The sequence below is a fragment of the Mugil cephalus genome, chromosome 1 (genome assembly GCF_022458985.1).
Source record: "Mugil cephalus isolate CIBA_MC_2020 chromosome 1, CIBA_Mcephalus_1.1, whole genome shotgun sequence".
NCBI classification, from domain to species: domain Eukaryota; kingdom Metazoa; phylum Chordata; class Actinopteri; order Mugiliformes; family Mugilidae; genus Mugil; species Mugil cephalus.
In genome coordinates this window covers 18,416,392-18,439,093 of record NC_061770.1, presented here as the reverse complement: position 1 = coordinate 18,439,093, position 22,702 = coordinate 18,416,392, and the positions used below count along the sequence as shown (strand labels likewise).

At 43.3% G+C, this 22,702-nt stretch overlaps 1 protein-coding gene across 2 annotated transcripts; it reads right to left on the bottom strand.

The window, feature by feature from the left end:
• Positions 1-3,556: 3,556 nt before the first annotated feature.
• On the bottom strand, positions 3,557-22,425 carry pik3cd (phosphatidylinositol-4,5-bisphosphate 3-kinase, catalytic subunit delta). 2 transcript variants are annotated; one of them, XM_047612139.1, is made up of 23 exons: positions 22,071-22,425; positions 20,994-21,168; positions 19,978-20,206; positions 18,856-19,076; positions 18,361-18,537; positions 17,154-17,309; positions 16,573-16,662; positions 14,888-15,109; positions 12,428-12,524; positions 11,961-12,091; positions 11,801-11,857; positions 11,558-11,725; positions 10,447-10,568; positions 10,222-10,365; positions 10,009-10,108; positions 9,759-9,925; positions 8,977-9,086; positions 8,743-8,821; positions 8,482-8,649; positions 7,331-7,454; positions 7,031-7,176; positions 6,807-6,939; positions 3,557-5,644 (listed from the first exon to the last, which is right to left on the bottom strand). In XM_047612139.1, exons 2-23 carry the CDS (start codon positions 21,132-21,134, stop codon positions 5,507-5,509), a joined length of 3,120 nt encoding a protein of 1,039 aa, XP_047468095.1. In that variant the 5' UTR covers positions 21,135-21,168; positions 22,071-22,425; the 3' UTR covers positions 3,557-5,506. The 2 variants fall into 2 exon arrangements, with proteins under 2 accessions (XP_047468095.1, XP_047468104.1); XM_047612148.1 differs by having other exon boundaries at positions 16,573-16,659.
• Between the last annotated feature and the right edge of the window lie 277 nt (positions 22,426-22,702).

The following is a 22,702-nucleotide window of genomic DNA, read 5'->3' as shown; positions in this document are numbered from 1 at the left end:
AGACACTGAACATTGTCAAAGGCTCTGTATTGTATTGACAATTGTCTTTTTATTCTGCTGTTGTTGTTTTTCCTTACTGTGTAATGGATTCCTCTGGGTCTGAAATAAATTAAAAAAACAAGTTACAACTATGAAATTTGTTGAGGTTTTGTACCTTGTCCATTTTCGTCCCTGCAGAATGAGTTTGCTGAAAACTATCATGTTGCAGCACAGACTAGTCAATTGACCCTTTGTTACCACTAGATGGCAGACTAAAGCATCCACCTCTGAGGACAACAGGTCTAAATAAAGCAGAATAAGCTGTGTTTATGGGAATTTTTGACCAGTCTTCCATCTGTGAGGTCAGACAGTGATGTTGGACAAGAAGGCCTGGCTCACAGTCTTCGCTCAAATTCATCCCAAAGGTGTTTTGTCGGGCTGAAGCCTGGGCTTTGTGCAGGCCAGTCAAGTTCTTCCACACCAGACTCCCTCATTCATATCATGATGGACCTTGCTTTGTGCGCTGAAGCATTCAGAGTTCCTTTCACTGGAACTAACTGAAAAACAAGCCCATGCCCTAATCTCCCCTCCACCAAACTTCACACTTGGCACGATGCAGTCAGACGCCGTTCTGGTGGCTACCACCAAACCAAGATTGGTCCACCAGATTGCCAGATGAACTCAAGAGAACGTCTCCACTGCTCTATAATCCAGCGGCGGCGTACTTTACACCACTGCATCAGACGCTTTGTATTGCACTTGGTGATGTATGGCTTTGATGCAGCTACTCAGCCATGGAAATCCATTCCATGAAGGTCTCTACTCCACTGAAGGCCACATGAAGTTTGGAGGTCTGTACTAGTCGACTCTGCAGAAACTTGGCGACCTCTGTGCACTATGCTTGAGCATTCGCTCACCCTGCTCTGTTATTTTATGTACCACTGACAGCTGACTGTGGAATATTTAGTAACGAGGAAATTTCACGACTGGACTTGTTGCACAGGTGGCATCCTATCACAGCACCATGCTGGAATTCACTGAGCTCCTAAAAGTGACCATTCTTCCACAAATGTTTGTAGAAGCAGTCTGCAGTCATGCGTAGGTGCTTGGTTTTATACGCATGTGGCCATGGAAGTGATTGAAAGATCTGAATTCAGTTATTTGGATGGATGAGCGTATACTTTTGCCAACATATTGTACCAGGAAATAAGCTCACTGGCCACTTAATTAAGTGTATGACCCCTAATTTAGCAACCCCGCATTAAATCCTCCTTTATGGCTGTTATAATGTTCAGTTTATGTGTCATAAAGGTGCATGATCAACTGCATGATCATTTTGCAGCTGTGTTAAACACAGTACTTAGTTGTATGACAGCTATACCTGTGAATTTTGGAGCTTTTTGGATCAGATACTCGTGTAAATGTATGGCAAAAAAAAAAAAAAAAAAAAAAAAAGAATCATTTATTGTCATTATGTGTGTACATAACGAAATGTTTGGTGGTAGCTCATGGCTAAAGTAAAGCAAATATAAAAAACAGTAGAATAAGCGCTATAAAATAAAATAAAATAAAGAATCAACAGCACTCTCAATAATTCATCTGTTTTATTTATGATTTTTAATTAAGTAACTTAAAGGAAAGTCGAAATGTTTTTATTTTTTTACTTTGTTTTTCACAGTATCCAATAGAGAAAGCTGAAAACAGAGACACTTCATAACTCATCTACGAGTCCTTCTCAGTTCTGTAAGACTTTCAGTGTCTAGGCAACCATGGTTTCAGTCTTAACTTTTTATCTTATGTAACTCTGAAACCTTGTGGATCGCATTCTATAGCGATACTTTTCTTTTATTCTCATTGAGTCCTTCGTCAGAGTTACCTTGTTTATACCTCTCATGATGTTTTTTTTAATATATATCTAGTTTCTCTACATAGTTTCGCTTTATTAGCTGCTAATTTGCAGTTGCTGCAAACTCACTGCTGCTGCATCTGTACCTTGTGCACGTGGCAAATAAAACCCCTGAAACCTGGGAGGGAGTTTAAGGTTTTAGCAGTAACATCCGTGGGTGTTGCCCACCTGAAACTGGCATGACTCAAGTCTGTCAGCACCTAGGCCTACAGTTTCACAAATGCAGATTCCTTCTCTTAAGTCAATGTGAACAAATGGTTACAGTCTATAGAAGTGGAACTACATCTGAAGGTTCTCTAAAACAACAACACCACATCTGGGAAGCATCCCTTTTAACTCTCATTTCTGTTATAAAGGTCCAATAAAGAGAAAATGAAACTCCTGAACCTACTCCGGTGTTATCTTAACTCATACCTCATGTCAGTCTATTATCTGCACTAAAAAGGTGTGAGTAACACCCCCCACCCCCCCTGTTTGTCTCGGTTCAGTTCACTCCTTCTTCCCACTCTCATTATAGCCAAAGCTTCTTCTCCATCTGTACTTAAAGACCGTCTTCCACCTCCACATTCAAGCTCTGTGATACCTTCTCATCCCTTTCATCCATCCTCTCGACCTCCCTCGTCCCTTCATTGACACTCCCTTGCCTGTTCATTAGGTACACTACTGAAAACTAGTGTATTCTAAGACCACAGTCCCGCACTGAATCTTATCTTCACAAAGTTTATGGCATTCAATATCTTATTTTTAAAATAACTGAGTGCTGTTTAAGCAACGGTTTCATTTTGGACATTTGTACAGACACACTTTAGTGTCACCCAGTTGAATTACCACCTCTCTGACACAGTCTCAACATTAACTGAACATAAACTGGCAAGTGAATGTTTTTCCTCTCAGGTCCTGTTAACCAATAAACGTAGCCGCATCAATTAAATCGTGGTATTCGTTAGTGAAATTCACCCTGAAACAGGCCCTTCATGTAATTACATTATTGCACACCAGGCTGCATTCTGTCGGACTCGCTGATTTTCTAAGATTTAATGAAGGAATTTGTGGCATCTGACGGTGAGGTTAGACCAACAGAATACTCCCCATCTTGTGCTCAGCTCCCAAGCTTGTTGGAAATACTACAGTGGCCACTATAAACTCAAAAATAGGCCAAGGATCTCCTCCGGTGCCAGTGTTTGGTTTGAATCTAGGTTATTATAGAAACTTGGTGGTGGAACAAGGCTGATTTGTATGAAAGGCTTATTTCAAGTTACAAAAATGCAAATGATTGTCATTTTTATTAACGGGACCATCTCTGGGATTACTGCGCTCCATTTCTGCCTCTAGATGCAGCTAAATCCTACGCTGGACGTTTAAATTTGGACATAAAACATGGTTTTGTGAAGGGTGAGCTCCAGTAGACTGAAATGCTGAGTGATGTTCGTGGGGAAAATGGGAAACAGGGGTGACTTTGGCGGATTTGGCCCTCATCCAATTAGTCTATTTTAAGCTGCAAAAAGTAGGCAGAACATTAAGCTACCACATGGCCTGGATCCTAAAAAGCTCCTGTTGCAAACTGTTTATCGAACATGTTTCCATCCCTCCCTTCCTCCCTCCCTCCCCCCGGAGAAAGCGAGGCAAATGTAAAGCCAGGATGCAGACGAAGGACAATGGACGACACCGGACCTCTGTTGACAGGACACTTTATCTGGTTTTAGCTGCACACATGTAAATCAGGCCTGGGCCTTAAGAGATTTGTACCATTTTACAGAATTCACAAAGTACAATCAAGTCAAAAGGCAACAGCAGTATACAGGTACAATGTACAATTTGCAAAAGTAGTCCGTGAACTCATTCACTCCCCAGGCTTAAAGCAACAGTGTTCAGTGGAGCCCTGTTGAGGGGCATCGATGACCCATAATTTAAGTCTGGTCCACAGTGAATATACACCAGTACGTTTTTTTTAAAGAAAAAAAAAATCTCCATGCTGTGTAATGTACAGCTACACTTGCTCTTCTGTAAGTCATCATTGTGCAGAGACTCATAAAAAGAATTTCACAATTTCTGTAAAACAATAGAAGCTACTGAAAGCGTATTCACTTAACTCATTCAAGTGGCCCTTGGCGGGACTGACGGGCAGGACGTAAAGCACGTAAAGTAATCCCAATGCACCATAAAATTAAATAAAACAGCGCTCTGGGCTCTGTTTGACACACAAAACACCATTTTGCACAGCATTAGATATGTAAAAGTATGGAGGTGTTGGACTCTATGAGCATGAAATCTCCTTCACGGCACCTGGCACATCTGCTAAAAAACAAACAAAAAAATAATAATAATAATAAAAACAATAGGAAATCACAGTGCATAACTTAAATATCAAAGGCACATACGCATTCACACACGCACACACATCATACACGCTGAATTGTCTGAGAAAGCGGAAGGATTTGACTTTCACAGAAGGCATGTGAACAGCGTCACACTTTGAGAAACATAACCACACACAAGTCTATGGCTTATACCCAGATTGTCTAATTCCAGTCATAAAGAAGCGACGCATTCGTCACCTGGGCTTTGATCAAACGTGTAGAGCATAGTTGCCTAGTGCATTACATCATCTATTTTATTCAGGAGACGATGGCAGATTTGTTACTTAAGGAATTGTCGGGACAGCGAATGATTAGAAAGGGTGGCTGGCTTAGCATAAATAGGAAATGGGAATAACTTACAAGGAGCTCCGGTCTTTATGCTAAGTTAAAAGGTTTATACTGAACTTCTCACTTAAGCTTGGAAGCCGGTTAAGTGTATTTCCTAAAATGGCAGACTACCCCTTTAACATGTAGTAGCTTTTTGAGTAAGAGTCTAGTGGCACACAGGCACGTTAATAATAAAAGTCATACATTAAACTCTAAATGCTTCGTGTGTATTGGCACTCCAAAGGCAACTTATTGTACTTCAAGGCAATATTACAATACAGTGTTACAGCAGTAGACACACAACACAGTAACTCTTCTTTTTTAAACTATCCTTCGAGACGTTGCAAGTACGTTAAAAGTTAAATAAAATACAATTAAAAAAAAAAAAAAAAAAAAGATACATTTGCGTGGAGGCAGTAGGAATGAGAGGAAATGAGACAGCCGCCGAGGGTTGTAAACCATGCGAAAGTCTTGAGGCGAAACTGCCGCCCTGTTGTTGTACTCCGTGACTGAACGGTGCCGTTACGTGTAATGCAGCCGGTGACCTTTCTGTTTCTGCTATTCACAGCGGCTTTGCGTGAGCAGGTGGATTTCAATTAAGCGAGTTCATCAAATCAAGAGTGTGACTATTGTCTCAGTTGATGTGTCCCCCAGGGTGAGCGTACTCCCCACGAGAGTCTCACGAGATGAATTTTCCATCACCTTGAAAGTACTTGAATGTTGAAATGATGCTCTGTGACTGCCTCATTGTCTTTGGATGCCTCCGTTTAGTTGTTATTTACCACAGACGGGCCAGTGAGATGTAAACATTTGCGGCGTCTGTCGTTGAATGCCATCGTCGATGTAAAATATTAGTCTTCTTCTTCCCTTTTATGTCTATAAGTTAAAATCATATTTTTTTTTCGGCTGGTCCTCCGGTTTCATTGTTCAGTGTTCTTCAGGGCCTGTTATCTTTGGCCAAGGAGTGCATCATCCAGTTGACCTTGGTCTTCCAGCTCTCCCGCAAGGCTTCGTTGAACTTCACTTTGAAGTTCTTCAGTGCCTCGTCCTCCGATTTGCCCAGAGCCAAAGAGTCCTTCAGAAAAAAAAAAAAAATAGAAACCATTGTTAGCGGTTGTTATGGTTGCCATCATGATGAGTTTTCACAGGCACTAGCTTCCTTTTATTAATCACAATAAGTGTCAGAACAAAAATGCCTCAATCAGAGCAGACTGGATAGATTCAAAAAGAAAATACACAAGCATAACATTATGACCACCTTTGTGAGGTCTGTGGTGTCTGGCAACATATTGTTGTTAGTGCTGTTTTTCATGAGTTGTTCCTAAACAGTTTTTGTGTGTGTGTGTCTGTGTCAGGCTGCATCCTACTGGGGATGGGTGCTGCCATCAAGGACTGTCATTGCTGTGAGGTGGGGGTGCCCAGTCTAGCCTAGGTGGGTGCTACAAGTAATATCTATATGAATGAAAGTTCAAAAGTTTCCCAGCAGAACATTGTATGCTTACAAGATGTTCAGTGTTATTTACGCCAGCTGGGTGAATTACATTCTTTCAGAGCATGTTTGATGAGGGTAAACCTCAGGTGGCAAAACAGATGCTAAAACAGTTTGAAATATCATGAAGAATAGACAATGAGGTCATTATATCGTCAATTAAGTAATTTCCTGCAGATTCAAAGCCCCTGAATTCACGCTGAAAAGTTCTATTCTGATTGAAGTGACCGATTTTCATGAGATAATTTTATTTAGCATCCCGTTAATTTTGAATCTTTTCCAGTCAGTATTATTATTAGAGGTGGATATTGGCAAAGACTTTGCGATACGATAAATATCACGATACAATAAGTATCACGAAACGATACATTATAGCGATATTATAATATATTATTGATATATTGCGATATTCTACATAGTTCACTGAGAAATTTTAAATGCAACTTAAAATACACGTTGTATATATGCACATTAGATGACAATAATAATCCATTTGACAAATAAAGTCAAAAAACAATATTAATCCAAATGATCCATTTCCAATTTATTGCACTTGTACAGAAAAAGTGTTGGTGGAGGTGTGGAAGTAGTTCAAGATAGGCCCAACACATGACTTTTTCTTTTTCTTTTAAAATTGATATTAAGACACTGAAAATATTGAATCGGAAGAAAAAGTATTTTGATATATTGCCATTTCGATATTTTTCCCCCACTCCTACTCAGTATTGTCCATCTAAGCATAACATACCTTCAAATACTGGATGTCTTTGAAGGAGGTGAGCTCAGGCATCCCCGCCGCCTTCATCATACCAAAAAGGTTGACAAACAGCGTCCCGTTCCGACACAGGATCTTATAGGCCCGCTCGCAGTACTCCCTGAACCTGACAGCACAGACGTCAAAGCGAAAACATTAGTCGAACGAGTCGATAAGTGTACCGAATATGCGATTCAGGTCACAAAACCCCGTTGTACCTCTCAAACTTCTCGCTGTTGTTCGTCCGTCCTTGCTGGATCACGTGGACAAAGTCGTACGTTAAAATAAAAGGCACGCGCTCCCTGTTGATGCCGAGTTTCCGCTTGAAGTTTCCCAGGAAATGCCCAAAGTCAATGTGGAACAGCTGAACAGCAGAGGTTAAAATCAGTGTCACATTTGAGAAAACACTCACTAAGAGGTGAGCATTTATGCTTAAACACTGACATACCAAATATTAGTTACAGCTCAATGGACTTAAGACATATGTGTTAGATATAGAGACGTGTAATAAGGCTGACCTGTCCAGTCTCCCTGATCATGATATTGTCGTTGTGACGATCTCCAATGCCCAAGACATAAGTAGCTACACAGTAGCCAGCGCAGGACAGCGTGAACTCCTCTATTGCTTGATCAAGTTTGTCCCTGAGAAGCAAGAAGGCAAAGTGTTAGTGGCTTTTGATCTATTTTCATTATGTGCGCACACTGCTACATATGATATATTGACAGAGGAGTTCCTGAGGCTGAATAATGATTGACCGCCGCGTCCTTTCACGGTCTAGACGGGCTTCACCGCGTTAAGCTTTTACTAATTTTCTCCGCTCCTTGTCAGGTGCTGCAGCATTTCACCTTTTCTGATCTGTCCCCGCTGGGCCCGTCTTGCCGAGGTGACGCACAAAGGCTTATTCATAACATCAAATAGTCTGCTTTCTTCAAGGTGCTGTTAAAATTATAAAAGACCTTCAGACTGTCTGGCACCAAATAAACAATCTACTCTCGTTTAAGGCTTGCTAAAGGTGAAGTCGCCCGCGTAAGTGGGTTTTTAAATTGCTGCAAAGGGAAAATATTCTCAAGCAAACAATTCAGACCATCCAGCGAGGATTTTCAGAAACATAATACTTAATGTTCCTACTGTAGAAGTAAAAAGACTTCAAGGGAATGTGCAACTATTGGGCACACACTTGAAGTGCTTATATGAAGGAAAATAATAAAACTTAGCTATTACTTACAATTAAAGGAAACAAATTAGTGTTTTTGAGTCCTAGCTGTAATTTGTAGCTAGTCATTCAGTCACTTCTACCCACCATCATTGTGTTTCTTTCCACTACAACGTAAAAAAAAGGATTTTATACATACATCACTATGAGTACTAATAGGAAATAACACACAAGTAGTTACTACATCATTTAGTATGACTTTTGCAACTGGGACACAGATCATGACAAAGCTGCGGTAGGAGCACTTGGGGAAGCCCCCATGTGGAGCTGTGGCAAACAATCGGGGAAAAGGCTGCATGGGTCGACTTGCTCAGCCTCGTTGCCTCTCTGTACCTTTCGTGTGGCTTTAAGTAGCGCTTGGTTGTGCACATAATGAACTCCGTGGTTGGTTCTTGGGGTTAAGTAGAGTCATCACCTCATCGGAGAATTTTCAGTAAAGAAGCCATCATACTCACTCTGGGTTCTTGGACTTGAGCCAGGTGAGCAGGGCGTCTTTGTTGAAGGCAGCGGTAGCCGCACTGTTGCTGCTGTTACGCTGGATGTTGGCGATGGTGTCGGAGTTCTTCACCACCTCGATGAGCCCCATCTTGTTCCCGGTGGACAAGCAGCCGTATGGGATCATCCTGTGGGAGCAGGGTTGAGATGAACATCGTCAGATTTGTGAAGAAGATCTGTTCGTGCGAAGGAATCGAGAGTAGCAAGGAGCGGTTAACTACCTCAGATCCAGGCCTTCTTTCTTCCACAGGTTCTCCATGAGCTGGATCATCTGCAGCGTCAGCATGTCTTGACGCAGATCTACAGGGCATGAGTGACGAAGATGAAATAAACGAACCAGCTACCAACCTTCCTCCTCTTCTCAACACATTTCTGATTCTTGTTGACTGCATTTGTGCAAATAACAGTTAAATCTTGTGCGTGCACGCGCGACCACATGTTTGAGATTAACTCACCGTCTCCATTTTTGAAGATGATGCCCACCATGTCTCCTTGTGTCGAGGGGTTCTTGTACATGAGCCAGAGCGGCTTCATTTTGGAGTCCATAAATCTGCACTTCTCCGAACTGCAACGGTAAAAAAAAACATTTTTGATTGTGGTCCTGGTGAAGTTTGGCAACATGACTTAGATCATTGGTCTTCAACAGGGGGTCCGTGACCCCTAGGGGGTCTGTGCAGGTACTGCAGGGGGGTTGCAAAATCTTTAGCTTTTCGTATAGATGTATATATAGAGAGAAACCCCATGTTTGTAAGTATGTTTATATTAACGGCAGTGGCACAGCTTCCCTACCATTTCAAATGTTAAAAATAATAATATCTGAACGTGTGCATTATTTGAACAACTTAATATTGAATGCAAAATCATGATAATACTAAATATTTATAAATAGTACTAGGTCGAGTTTAATATAGAACACAGATAGTAGGTAGGGGGTCCCTACTTAATCTCTCCATCTGGTTGCCTGAATTATATGGGTCACTGTAAGAAATTTGTATTTTATTTTGTATCAATTTGTATTATATTTTTTGTCCTAGGAAAACAACAAACCAGTATTTACCAATGTACAGATTGTATTTAGCATTTTAAAAGTTATAAATACATGTAAGAGGCCATGCAGTGTCATTTTTCATCTTCAAATAAAAGAAGGTCGGGTTTTCTTTGTCAGTATGTTAAATGTATTATTTTGTTATTCAGTAAACCAGTCCAATTTGTGCATATTTGTGTGCGTGGCACTTACCAGATCTCAGACAGGATGATGCTGGGGTTGAGCGGTGACAGCAGGTCCGACAGGGCCTCCAGGTAGGACTCCTGCCTGATGCACAGCTTCAGGTCCTCCACCGTCATCTTCTGGGAGCCCGACTTGACAATGTCACTCAGCGCCTTCATCTTACCCAGAGCCTCATTCTGAGTAGGAGACGTAGGTTAGGCAGGCAGTTGGCACGAAGCGTGCGTGCGTTTGAGGTCACCGTGAATAAAGTTGAGATTACCTGTTTGGTTAAGAGCTTGATGTGGTGGATGTTTCCCCTGCAGTAGGCCTCCAGAATCAGGCCAAAACGCAAACTCACAGACGCAACATGAATCTCCGACCTACAATGAACAGAAATTCTCCAGTCAAACAAAGACCTTCAGATGCACTCAGTGGGTTTTTTTTCTTCTCTTTATTTTTATTTTTTTTTTTTTTGTGCTAGACTGCGTCTCACCTGAGATACCAAAACAGGAAGTGCCCTATCCTCCTGTTGGACAAAGCCCTCTCTAGCAGGAAAGTGGTGAGGTCACAGTCTAGGTAGGACTCATACTTCAGGACCTGGACCAGCTGGATTAAGTACTGCAGCAATTCATCATCACTGTAAGAAAAGAAATGTGACATTGTCAACACTGGTAAAGGTAAATGCTTCTTTATCGTGAACATAAACATAAGCATATACCCGAGCTTCTTGAGGCATCTGACAGTGAACGAACGGACCGCCGGGTCGGGAAAACTGTAGTCTAAGAGCTCCAAGGCATGGATGGCAGGGAGCTCTGGCCAGTTCCTCAGTAAACCTACCATCTGAGGAGAAGCAAAGGGTTATTTTCTAGGGATCATTTACAACTGAAGAAGCTCCTTGGATTTGAAAACTCATAGTCCATTTTTTATTTATGAATCAAAACTCTCATTTTTTTGATTATACTTTAAAACTCTGACCTTTAACAGCAGAAAAAACATTAATCTGAAGCTATTTTGACACATAAACAATTTATTTGATTCCTTTATGAGGAAAATAAGACGAACACTTGCTTTCCTCTGCTTTATAGATTCAGTTATAAATCCATACACCTGGATTTTGGATGTTTGACTGGACAAAAGTTGGTAAAGATCTGATCAGACTTTGAGAAAAAAGGGACTCTTAGCATTGCTAATGCTAAAAGTCACATTGGTCTGGTAGGTCTGCATCTGTTGGCTGGAATGAAATTCTTTGGTCCCCAGAGGATTAAATACCCTCACTCTGGTGATCCCATGATTTCCACACCCCAGCACTCCAGTTTTTTTATTCAGAATGAAGTGTCGAGGTTTTATGACCAAACACTTGGTAAATGTAGTAAACATTATATATCACATGCTCTAAACTATAAATTTAATATACTGGAATCACTTCTCATCTAAGTAGATATATAACTGAACATTTCTGAATTATGCTAAGAACTACATTCTGGTGTTACTGCTACCTGGAACTAGGCCCTGTACTATACGTAACATGTGTATGATTTTCCTTTTTGTTTTGTTGAATGTTGTGAGGTTTGTGTCTTTGTTTGTGTCGTTTTGTTGTGTTGGGTTGAGTAATGGAGCACTGGAGTGTAAAGATAACAATGTTGGGTGTGAACTCCAGAAACAATAAAATGAAAGTGTTTTTATTACTTTTTACCACTGTCCACAAGCGTGGACAGTGGTAAGATCAGAGATACTAACGTGGCTGTAAACTAAACCAACCACCAATATACCGTATTATATATGCAAGTCATGTTTATAGACAGCAGAGGAACTGACTATGCTGTTCGTACCTGAACTACATCTTCACGCTTGTTCCACTTGGTGATGAGGAGCAGCTTGGACAGACTTTCAGGATAAAAGTCGCGGACTTCGTTGCGGAGCTTCCACAGGAGCTCTTTCTCGTCCTCAAAAAACTCGGTGTAGTTTTTGTTGTCCATGATTTCTTTCAGCTTCAAGTACTAGAAAGTCAAAATCACCCAGTTAAACGCATGAAAAAGTTTAACAAAATGAACACTCGATGTATCAAGTCTTACGTCTTCTTTTGAGAGAGTGGAAAAACCCAGATCTCCATTCTTGTCCGGTTCAACTACCTGGAAACACATGAGGATTATTATTATTTTTTTTTTTTTACATCAAAATTTTACCTTTTTATTCAAGTATTGTTTTATTTATTTTTCTGGCGGGGTTAAGTACCTTCTCAACTGGAGGATAATAGAGGGGGTGTGGACGGATGTTGGGGAAGCGAATGAGGAGCCCAGCGGCGCTATCCACATTGGGGTTCTTCTCCACTGTCCCCATCGGGTTCAGCAGGTCACTTTTGTCATCTGTGATAAAAAATGTGACATGTGAAATGTGGAGCTTGGTCATTTTCATCTTTAGACCACTCCCGACGTCTCTTAAAGTAACAGGGCTTGTTAAACTCCGCTGCGTTCTCAAACCAGAACCAGGTACGCTGCAGACAATGTGCATAAAGAGCCCTAATTTACAGGAATACCACAGTACGTTGTGCTTCACCAAACACTAAACGTGTGAATGCGTGTGGGGTTTTGTCTGTGCCACATGTCACTTTTGTAGTGTGTATTGCCGACCGTGGTGGAGGAGGCTGTGAACGTGTGAGGTGTTTGTGAAGTGGAGGAAATGCAAAAAGAAAGTGAGAGTACCAGGAACAGATGGCCATGTGGACAAGAGGAACTCCCCAGTCTTCAGTTGGTCCTTGTAGTCGAACACCATGGTGTTCACCCAGGCTATTGGACAATCCTGATAGGACAGAGAGGGATGAAGACAATTAGCTTTGTTATCGTTGCTTACATATAATCCATATAATCCATGCGATAAAAAGTTTCATCCATCTAGATTTCACATCTAATCTAAGTTTCTCTTGGATTTCAATTATATTTCACCAAGAAAACATTTATATTTTAATGACATCAAAAGATTCGGAGCCTGTTCGCAATTACTTTTCACCATCAACGTGTTAAAAAATGAACTGTGACGCAACAGGCTTTTCAGCTTATCCTAAAATATTTACACGAAAGCGATTTCACATTCACGGGGCCTAAGGCGCAGTGTGAACTGAATTAGGTTCCAGGCAGCGTCAGGCAGAGCCGAACCGAAAAACACGCAGTTAAAAAAAGAGGCGACGCATGCAAACAAGAATGGCTAAAATAGCTCAACTTCTGTCTGTTTCTCTGGTGTCTGGCTGCAGGACTTCTCTTCCGGGCAAAAGAAGAGAGAAGTGCGCTCGGAAAGCAGAAGTGGGCTCGATGGCCATGAAAACACACCTGGGCGGCGCGTTCGAAGGTCCCCACACAAACACGAAGCCCACGGCCACGGTGGGGCTTCAAAACAAAAGATGCTGTGGCCACAGGTGCAAAGAAAAGGGGAATTTGTTGTTGTTCATTGTACTGTTCAGTGTACAGTGAGTGGGCGTGTGGCAGCTCCTTCTTCACACGGTGTAGTACTACCGCTGCTGTTGTAGTGAAACAAGGGCTTAGAAAAGGGGAAGACCGTGGCAGGGACTCACAATCAATGTGCTGTGGATAATATATTATGACTGATGACACTTTAAATAATCCTAATAACTGCTGTCCTTGTTTTTAGTCTTTAGTTTTCTTTTATATTCAGTTCCTTGTTGGGTTGAACGAAAATAAAAGCGGTCATATATGCTTTCGTAATGTATTTTGAGTTTGCGGACCTCAGGAAGGAGGTTAATTATTGCTACAGCTGAGTAGAAATATATCACACTGGTCAAATCATCAGTATGTAAAATGAAAAGTAGGCGCTTTATGATAATTTTTGAAAGAGAGAGTAAAAAAACACATTTCAGAAGCTGGAACCACCTTGAAAAATGAATTATTGCTCAACACACTGAATATTAATATGAATGCACTTCACTTACACAATCTAAATCTAAAAACAGAAATAATGCCTTTGTCTAGACTGTATAGACTGGTGTGTATTTGCAAGTCTTAATCGCACAATTCAATATTTTTCTCTAGAACGGTGCCAATGGCAGCCTCATATATAAAATGCATTACACGCTACACAAAACGTTTGGTAGTGTAGTTTGTGGTGCTGTTAGGCTCGATTTAATTAAACGCTAAAGGTTGTCTGTTATTGAAGAAGCCTACTGACTAAAATGGGGTTGTCACAATAATAGAAACGTGTGTAGAACACAGTTAACAAGTGCTACAAACCACAACCTCCACAATGAAAACGCGGTTGAATCGACAGTTCTCTCAGTAATTTGGTGAGGATAAGATAAAGTGTGTGACTGAACACACACACTATTAGAACACATTTGTTTTCAGCCGTGTACCTAATTAAGTGGCCAGTGAGTACTTGACTTCAGTCGTCTTCCTCTTACTTTGTACTGAATTGCGCAGTCCGTCACGAGTTATTATTTTTAAGCATCGTACAGAAAGATAGTTTTTATTTTTTTCAGAATGAAACAAATTTCTTCTAAGAAAATTAATCAAATTACGTGGTTGAGGTGTTTACCCCTCTGGCATTCCTTGAAGTCTCTTTTTGTGCATTATTATTCAGTGAGCTGCATAAAGTCTGGTTGTGCACACTTTCAAATAAATTTAAAGTCTTAAAAAGTGTGCAAGTATTATTTAATACGAGTCACAACAAATTTAGATTGATCTAGATTCGGTTCATGACGTGGCTTCTGCTAAATATAAAAGTCTCCCAGTAAAGTCCTCACCTTGAGCACTAAAATGCTTTGTAATGTTTGCGGCATCCGCTCTTAAAGTGGAGGGCTGAAACTAAAATGTGAAGCGCTCGGTGCGTGTGGGAGGGCGTGATGGTGAGTGCGAAGATGAATTTAGAATTCCTTGAAAATGTTTGCCAATTCCTTCCTTCCTTGGACCGACGTGCAGATAAAAGAACTGAAGCGGATGAAATGTTAACCGCAGCTGCCACTGAACACACTTGCACAACCCAACGGAGCAGCAAAACACACCCACACAGCGCACGCCGACTACACGCACTGCGCGCCGGAGAGGAAACAGATCTGTTTGCGCCTTCTAGCACACTTACACCCACCATCCCCGAGCCCTTGCCTCCTCACCCGCGGGTTGTGACAACTAATAGAGCCGCACTGGGGGCACACTCACTGCTTTCTTATTCTTCTTTTTGGTGCCGCGGGGCTTCTTGGCCTTCTCGATGACGGCGTAGAGCGCGAAGCACAGGCGGCTCATGCGGGGCAGGTCGGCCACGTTTATGTCAAACTCCAGCTTCTGGTCCCACAGCGGCTCGGAGCACACCGTGACCTCGGAGCTCGTCACCACCTTGCAGAGCAGCTCGCTGCCGTGGAACAGGCCGGCCTGCACCACGAGCTGTGGGGGGGGGGAGGGAAGTGCACACAGAAAGTAGTGATTCGATGGAGGCATGACATGTGGTTTGGAAGATGAAGAGTTTAGCACTGTGTGTGTGAGGGAGATTGTTTGTGGAAGATTTACAGACTTCACTAGATGATTCAGAGTTTCCTGTGTCACTCCGTCTATGAGTCAAAGGGTTTACACATTCATAACATGAGCGGCTCGAAGCCGTCGGATCACAGATGATAAACAACCTAAAGGGTCATAATTCGTTAGCATCTAACCACTGAAGCTCCAACCTTTTGCCAAATCAAGATGAGCACTTAGTTAGTAAATACCCTGATCAGGCATAACATTATCACCACCTTCCTAACAGTGTTTAGGTCTCTCTTGTGCCTCCAAAAACTCATCAGAGAGTGAACATGGGCGTTCTGACGGTGTCATGAGGCGTCTGTGAATCAGGGTCGTTCCAGTGCATCCCACGAATATTGAACAGTTTGCGGTCTAGTGAATTTGGAGGCCAGGTCAACACTTTGTGCTGTTTTTCAAGTTTTCTTTTGGTTGTTCCTAAATCTTTTTTTTGTGTGTGTGTGTGCTGCATCCTAATTGTGGAGTGTCATTGCTCTGGGGTTGGGGGTGCCTGGCCTGGTCTCGGTGGGTGCTACATGTCTACGTAACATCCACATGAATGAATGCCAGGCCCACAAGGTTCCCAGCAGAACATTCAATTGTCACAAGGTGATTTACTTTATTCACTTCTCCTCTCGGTGGTTCTAATGTTGTGGCCGATCGGTGTATATGAGGGGCTCTGCTCCCCTTTGCGGGTCGCACTTTCGCCCCTCTGCCTGCTAACTGCAGACGTGACTGATAGTTCAGTGACGGGACAAATTAGCCGTGAGTCAGGATGCTCTAAGGCTGCAGCCGGAAGTGCTCTTACACTTAATATCCTGTCTCAACAGTGCTATAGTTAGCAATGAGAAATCATCACAAACCCAGACACACATTAACAGGGTCCCCTGTTTGTCTGTTTATTCAAGTTCGAATGTGGAGAAAGTGAATAATGCGGGTATTTCGCCATTCATTTTCAAGGAAATCTCATAACTGACAGCTGTCTAATATCAAGATAGACCAGAAGTTATCTGCACTGGTGACAAAATGTATGCAACGCCTTCAAAAAAAGAAGTGCATTTGAAAGCGAGAGAGGGAGAGACAGCATGAAGTCTGCCTTTTTTCTTAGAATCTAGGCCTCAGAATGAGACGTAAAAAACAGATAGGCCCTCCCCACTTCCTGTTTTGAAGCTCTAACCAACCGCCTTGATGAATTATGGGAAACGTGCGGTCTGGACCATGTGACACCCCTTGTCATTTACAAGTCAAACCCGCTGTTCGTACAACTGAAATTGAGATATTGGTAAACAAGTGAATGCCACATTTCATTGAGCAGCAAAGTGAGAGAAAACCCACGCAAAAACCACACCAACCTTCATTCCTTCGTCTGCATTGACTCGGCTGCCCTGCATCAGGTGAATGTAGAAGGGCTCATTGATGGACCAGAGAGACGAGGTGTTCTGCTGCAGGAAGGAGAAATGGAAGAAGTGGAAATTAAATTTAGACTCCAGCTCTTGGCTTGGAAATCGCTCTCACAACTTCAACGGGAGTCTAAGCCATAAAACTGTTGCTACAGTTTCCTGTTTGGCAACATGTCAAAAGATGCAAGGCAACGTACACTTTCAAAAGACGGCTAAAGGGGAACCAACTCTGAAACTGAAGGAAACTGACCAAAGTCATTAAAGGTACTTTGATTGAGTTGGTTTGAGGGCAAACATTTTATGCGAACAAATTCGTAGGGAAGCTCTAAAACATGCAATAGTGGATGGTAATATTTCCCCTATATTAAACTGCAGTAAATAACGCACGTGGACATAAATCATTTACACGGCACAAAATGTTTAGCGTGTTCCAAAGTCCGCGGGCTGGTTGAGGAACAACCCTGTTGATGAGACGGAGACGGAGGAGAGCATTGTTAATGAAAGACGACAGCCGCCGTCAGCTGATCTCTTACCTTCTTCAGGGGCAGAGGAGGAGGTCTGGACAAGGAGCGACTCTTGAACACATGGTTGCACATCCTGCCCTGCTCCTCCTGATATTTGCTCATGGTGGAGTGGTGCACCATGGTGAGGTGGGGGTTTTGGCCGTTTCTCAAGCACGAGAAAATGTACTGGAGGAGAAAAGAAAAAAAAAACAAAAAAACAAAAGATAAAGTCATTTTCTTTTTTGTTCGTTTGTCTGTTTGTTGGCCGGTACCAGCCGCCAGCCTGCTCACACACAGATATTTCCCAGCGTTTCCGACAGCGCTGGTTAACTCCTGAAGGCTGTTCATTTGCTGTAGGTTAATGCAGCCGAAATCTCATTACGTGTGGATGGATGCAGTTCCTTTCTGCAGGGCCGCTAGACAGATATGAGTCACCCCTGCAGGTAGCTGGAGTTTCAAAATCAACACTGGAGTCTCCTGCCACCAAAATCTTGACTAACCCTACTCCTGATCTGACAAGGTTTTCTGTTATTGTGGACCACCGCCACAGGTGCAGAGATCTCAGGCAGAGAAAATTGCTTCTTTGACGAGCGCTCCTCGCGGCCTCTTTCTTTCACTGAAGCTGAATCTTAAATACCAAGATGAACTATTTTCATATCTACATACAGCGAAATTCATTGATAATAGTTTGATTTTGTACGTACCATAAAGCTAAAATATCATTTGGGAGAGGTTTAATACACCTGCATGTGAAAGGCGTCACAGGTTAGTAAAATTAGGTCGCGTGCAGCTTTTGGGGAGAGGTGATATAACGGAGACGAAGAATGATTTGAATCAAATAAGATCGGCTGTGTTGGAAACTGAGTGCACTCACGGGTAGGATATTTATAATGGAGTAACTGCTGCGCGAGACAAACGAACGTGGCTGTTGGAAGAAAAATTCACATGACATCTGCGCTCGGAGGCACGCGGGGATGCTTCTCTGCACCAGGTCCAGATGGATCGTGGAGGGTAAGATGAAGGCAGCAAAATGCAGAAATACCACAAAGCAACACGAGCTTTTAGCCTAAATGAGAACGGAGCCCTGGGAGTCATGCTAACATCCACATTTCCCACAGGTCAATTCGTCTCTTCATCCAGTTGCTAAATGGCCTCGGATTCGTGGCCGTGGATGTGTAAAGCTGATGGATGCCAAAGGTGCGCTGTCTATGTTCTACTTCGTGTGGCTTTGACTCACTTTGAACTGGGACAGTGGGTGTTTCCCGTAGATGAACTCCCACCTCCCGTTGACCTGCAGGGTGTAGTCCTCGGGCTCCTGCCGCACCGAGCGAAAGACGGTGGCCTTCTTCTTCAGGGCGCTCTTCATCAGAGTCAGCGGGAAGTCCTGAGGGTCCTGCTGCAGCATGAAGCTTTCCTGTGTGGGAGACGGACAACATATTTCACAGAAAACCATGCAAAAACGCAGCCTTGTGTCAGTGGATCTCGCTCCTCGGTTGTGTTTTGAAGGTAGTGTTTGTGACGTGGGAGGGGGATTTCCAAAGGTGCTCACATTTACTTTAAACCGTCCTCCACAGCGCGACTACACAAGGTGGAACCACAGTTTTTCCAATCAGGGCTGTCGTGCTCTGCGCGTTTCCCTGCCACTTGCCGCATCATACCATTACATTTGATTTGATTTGTCTCAACAACTACACGGAATGACTCACAGCAGCCACGGGAGCGATCAGCTCACCTCGCACGCCTCGAACTTGACATTGATGAAAATCTTCTTGGTGTTTTTCGTCTTGAGGGCCGCGGAGCAGCACGGCTCCAGGTCGCACGGGAAGCTGTACTCCATCCACTCCGTCCACGGCAAACACTGCCGCTCCTGAGCCTTCTCCTCGCAGAAGCTGCGCATCTTGGTCCGGAACTCGTCCACCTCGTGGTTCTTCTGGGCCTCAAACTCGTGCAGACCTGGAAAAAGTTGAAGAGTTTGCTTGTTGCCGACTTTAATGCAGATCTAGCTGGGAGGTAGCAATGTTGTTTTTTTCACCAAGTGAATCGAAAGGAAGCACAAAGCTTTAGTTCTCAGTCATCTAGCACTCCTACAAGTCTCGTCGCCTTTCCTCCTGCTTGCTTTTGGAAACTAAGTAGGGACCCCCAACACACTATATGTGTTTTATATAAAAGTCGGCCTAGTGCTATTTCTATAAATTGTTAAAATTCCCTTTTGCATTCACTTATCAAATTTTTAAATTTGTGTGTGTGTGTGTGTGTGTGTGGGTGGGTGTGTGGGGGGTGTGTGGGGTGTGTGTGTGTGTGTGTGTGGGGGGGGGGGATTGAAACAATATGTGTCTTATCAACCAAAGATTTAGTGACACCTGTGTAGTAACTCCGCGGACCCCCTATTGAAGATGTAGGTGTTAGGTTAGCTTAGCGGTGCACCATTTCCCCATTGGCCAGCTGACCAAGATACAAAGATAAGCAGTCAGACAAACAAAAAAAAGGAAGTCATCACGTTTAAACTCAGGTGACCCACCCCCACCCCCCACACACCCACACACACAATTTTCTTTCAGTTCATTGGATGACACCCTGTACACAAGCTGCAAACATCAACAACACAGTGCCAGGCTGAATAATGATGTGGAATTCCCCGAATGGTCATTGACTACATTAACAGTTGAAGAGTCATTCAGCGCAGCAGCATGAAAAAAAAAATAAACTTTTTATCTTTTGTTCAGACGACAACAGAGGACTGCTTCTTATCTTCTACTCGGAAACTGCGCAGCAAGACCACCGGCCACCGCAAACCTCAACATCATGAAAGAGGGTCAGGGGGGAGGGGGAGGGGGAGGGGAGGGGTGGGGCTCACCTTTGCCAATGAGCAGGCTGATCTGGGTGTTGGTGAGCTTCTCCACGCGATCGCCCTCCCTCGCCACCAGCCTCAGGACACACATGAAGGGCCGCACATCGCTTATGCGCCTGGATTCCTCCTCCAGCTCCTCCCTCTCTGCCGTCTGGTTGATGCAGGTGAAGACGTATCCGTCTGGATCTCCCAGACCGTTGAACAGAGCCTCACTCCTGGCGTTTTTCCAAACCATCTGAAACGAGAGGACAGCAGTGTTTGTGACCCTGCAGCCATCCGTGCTGAATTCACGTCACGCATAAACACACACTCTGCAGAATCTGTAAATCATAAAGCCTCTCAGCTAGGGGCATTTAAAAAAGACAAAACTGAGAGGGCCTGTCAACAGAATAATGTACCACCGCTCTTGTTTCTCTAATGAGCTTAAATGGACAAATTATGCAAAAAAAAAACAAAACAAAAAAAAAACATGACCCTGGTTGAACATTTTCTAATTTAAAAAAAATTAAAAAATCCTTGTGAATTAGCATGACTGGAGAAGAGACATTTAATCTTTTAATCGTCTTAACAGCCTCCAAGTGTATCATTGCTTCTCACAGCTAAATCAAACAGCCTGAAGTGGCAGATATGTTGGCAGATTCAACGGCACGCTCACACTCAGCAGAGCAGATCTGCTTCAGCTCCTTCTCTAGCAGCTGAAACTAGCGAGCGCTGCTTCAACCCATGTTTTAATTAGTTTAATGTCTGGGGCAGATATTAAGTCGGCCAATCTCTCTAAAAGCACACTGAGTAAATATTGTAAATAAACACCGGCTGTAGTGACCAGAGCCATACTGCTGTGCTGCAGTCAATCAATTACAGTCTATTAGAAACACAATGCTGTCTTGGTGGATGATTAAATTACACGTGTCAGTGGAAAAAAACTAAACTGATCTTTAGGAATAGGTACTGATGAATGGATTGAGATATGAGGTGAGAAAGCGAGTGGGGGGGAGTAGTGGTGGTGGTGGTGGGGGACCTACTTTTTTGATGGTTTTGATGGTGTCGTTTCGAGACACTGGGAATTTGAGGAAGATCCCAGTAGGCAGCAGGAAGTCCATGTTGATCTGCTGGTCCCCCTCCTTCTCCCACTCCCCCTGCATCCCATACTTCCCCGGGGGCATGGTGACGGCCTCTCATTTACTGTCAGCTCCTCTGCTGCTCACCGGAAAACACCAGGCAAAACACCAGCAGGCAGTCCACGCACAGAGGAAACACAGCCGGGGTTAATACGTCCACCATTAACACTGTGCGTGCGTGTGTGTCTGCGTCTGTGTCTGTGTGTGTGTGGTTAAAGTATGAGCATGTCACTTGAAATCAGAATGCGTGGAGCGTGTGTAACGAGAATGAATGGCGCTGAAGATTGCGCTCGGTGGCCTTGCTTGCACCTGAACCCGCTCGCTGTCCCCAATTCAATGCATATGACAGCAGTTAACGAGATAATATCATTTAGATGTCTAAATATAAGAGCTGCTTTCCGCGTTATTGTGCGCGCTTTTAATGCCACATGCTCAGCTCATACATCTCGCACCTATACAATTGCGCCTTTAGAAAGGAAGAAGAACTGCTCAGGGGTCAAACGGGGTGAGGACACACTTTAACAGTAACTTCAGCTACAAGCAGCCTGATTTATCCCCACTGCAGAAAAATACGCAATATTTAGAAATATGCTTCCCGGGAATGTATTAAACTGACAGCGCAGCCAAACATTTATAGCGTAATGCAATAGTTTGCCTTAAAGTAATTCAACACTATCGATTTTGGTAAGAGGAAACTTGCGCTGCGAAAGCTGCATTGTCTGCAGATGTAGGCTGATTTACACGCCTTTATACGCACACATATATAGCTACATAGATAAATGTATATGGACGTACACGTGTAGATCATAAATGTATTTGAAAGAACCTATAATGTGGATCGGGAACACGTTTAAATGAAAAAAGGCGAGACATCTAAAATAGAAATGAACCTTCGAGACGTGCACCGAGAGACACTAAAGATGACAGCCTGTCACGGTAAAACTTGCCCTTAAATAAATAGATGGATGAAGCGTCGCCAACCTGTTAGCGCAGACACTTGCCGGTCTGCTCCACAACCCGGTCAGCTCTTCATGGTTCGGTCGCGGCGAAAGATGGAGGCTGAAACATCACTACGAGGACGCGTCTCTCAGTTTCTGTCCCTCGCCGGCTCAGGCTGTGCAGGTCCCCGGGATGTATCCGCGGAGCGAGGGCGGAGGCGACGCGAAGCGTTAGATATCCAGCTGAAAAGGGGACCTCGTTACGGTTCGTGCGGAGCGGCTGAGGCGCAGCTGTGCCTCGGTCCAGGCGCGGTGATGTAGCTGCGAGCGGCTGCGCGCTGGCTGCCTCTCCGGCGTCTCTGCGAGGGCCAAGGGACCGTCCACCAAAAAGTTTGGTGCGCTCGAAGAGAAAGTGAATTTGTCTGCGCAACTCCCGCCCTTTGCACCTGCTCATCGGAGAGTCTCGCGTCATTGGTTAAAAACTGTGGCCATCACACGCACACACGAAATCCTCAGCTGTGACACTCTACACTATGCAGACTCTAAGCATTTAGTAATAATAATAATAATAATAATAATAATAATAATAATAATAATAATAATAACAATAATTTTTTAGACACATTTTAAATCGGCAAAGATCTATCAAAGATATATATATATATATAATTTTTA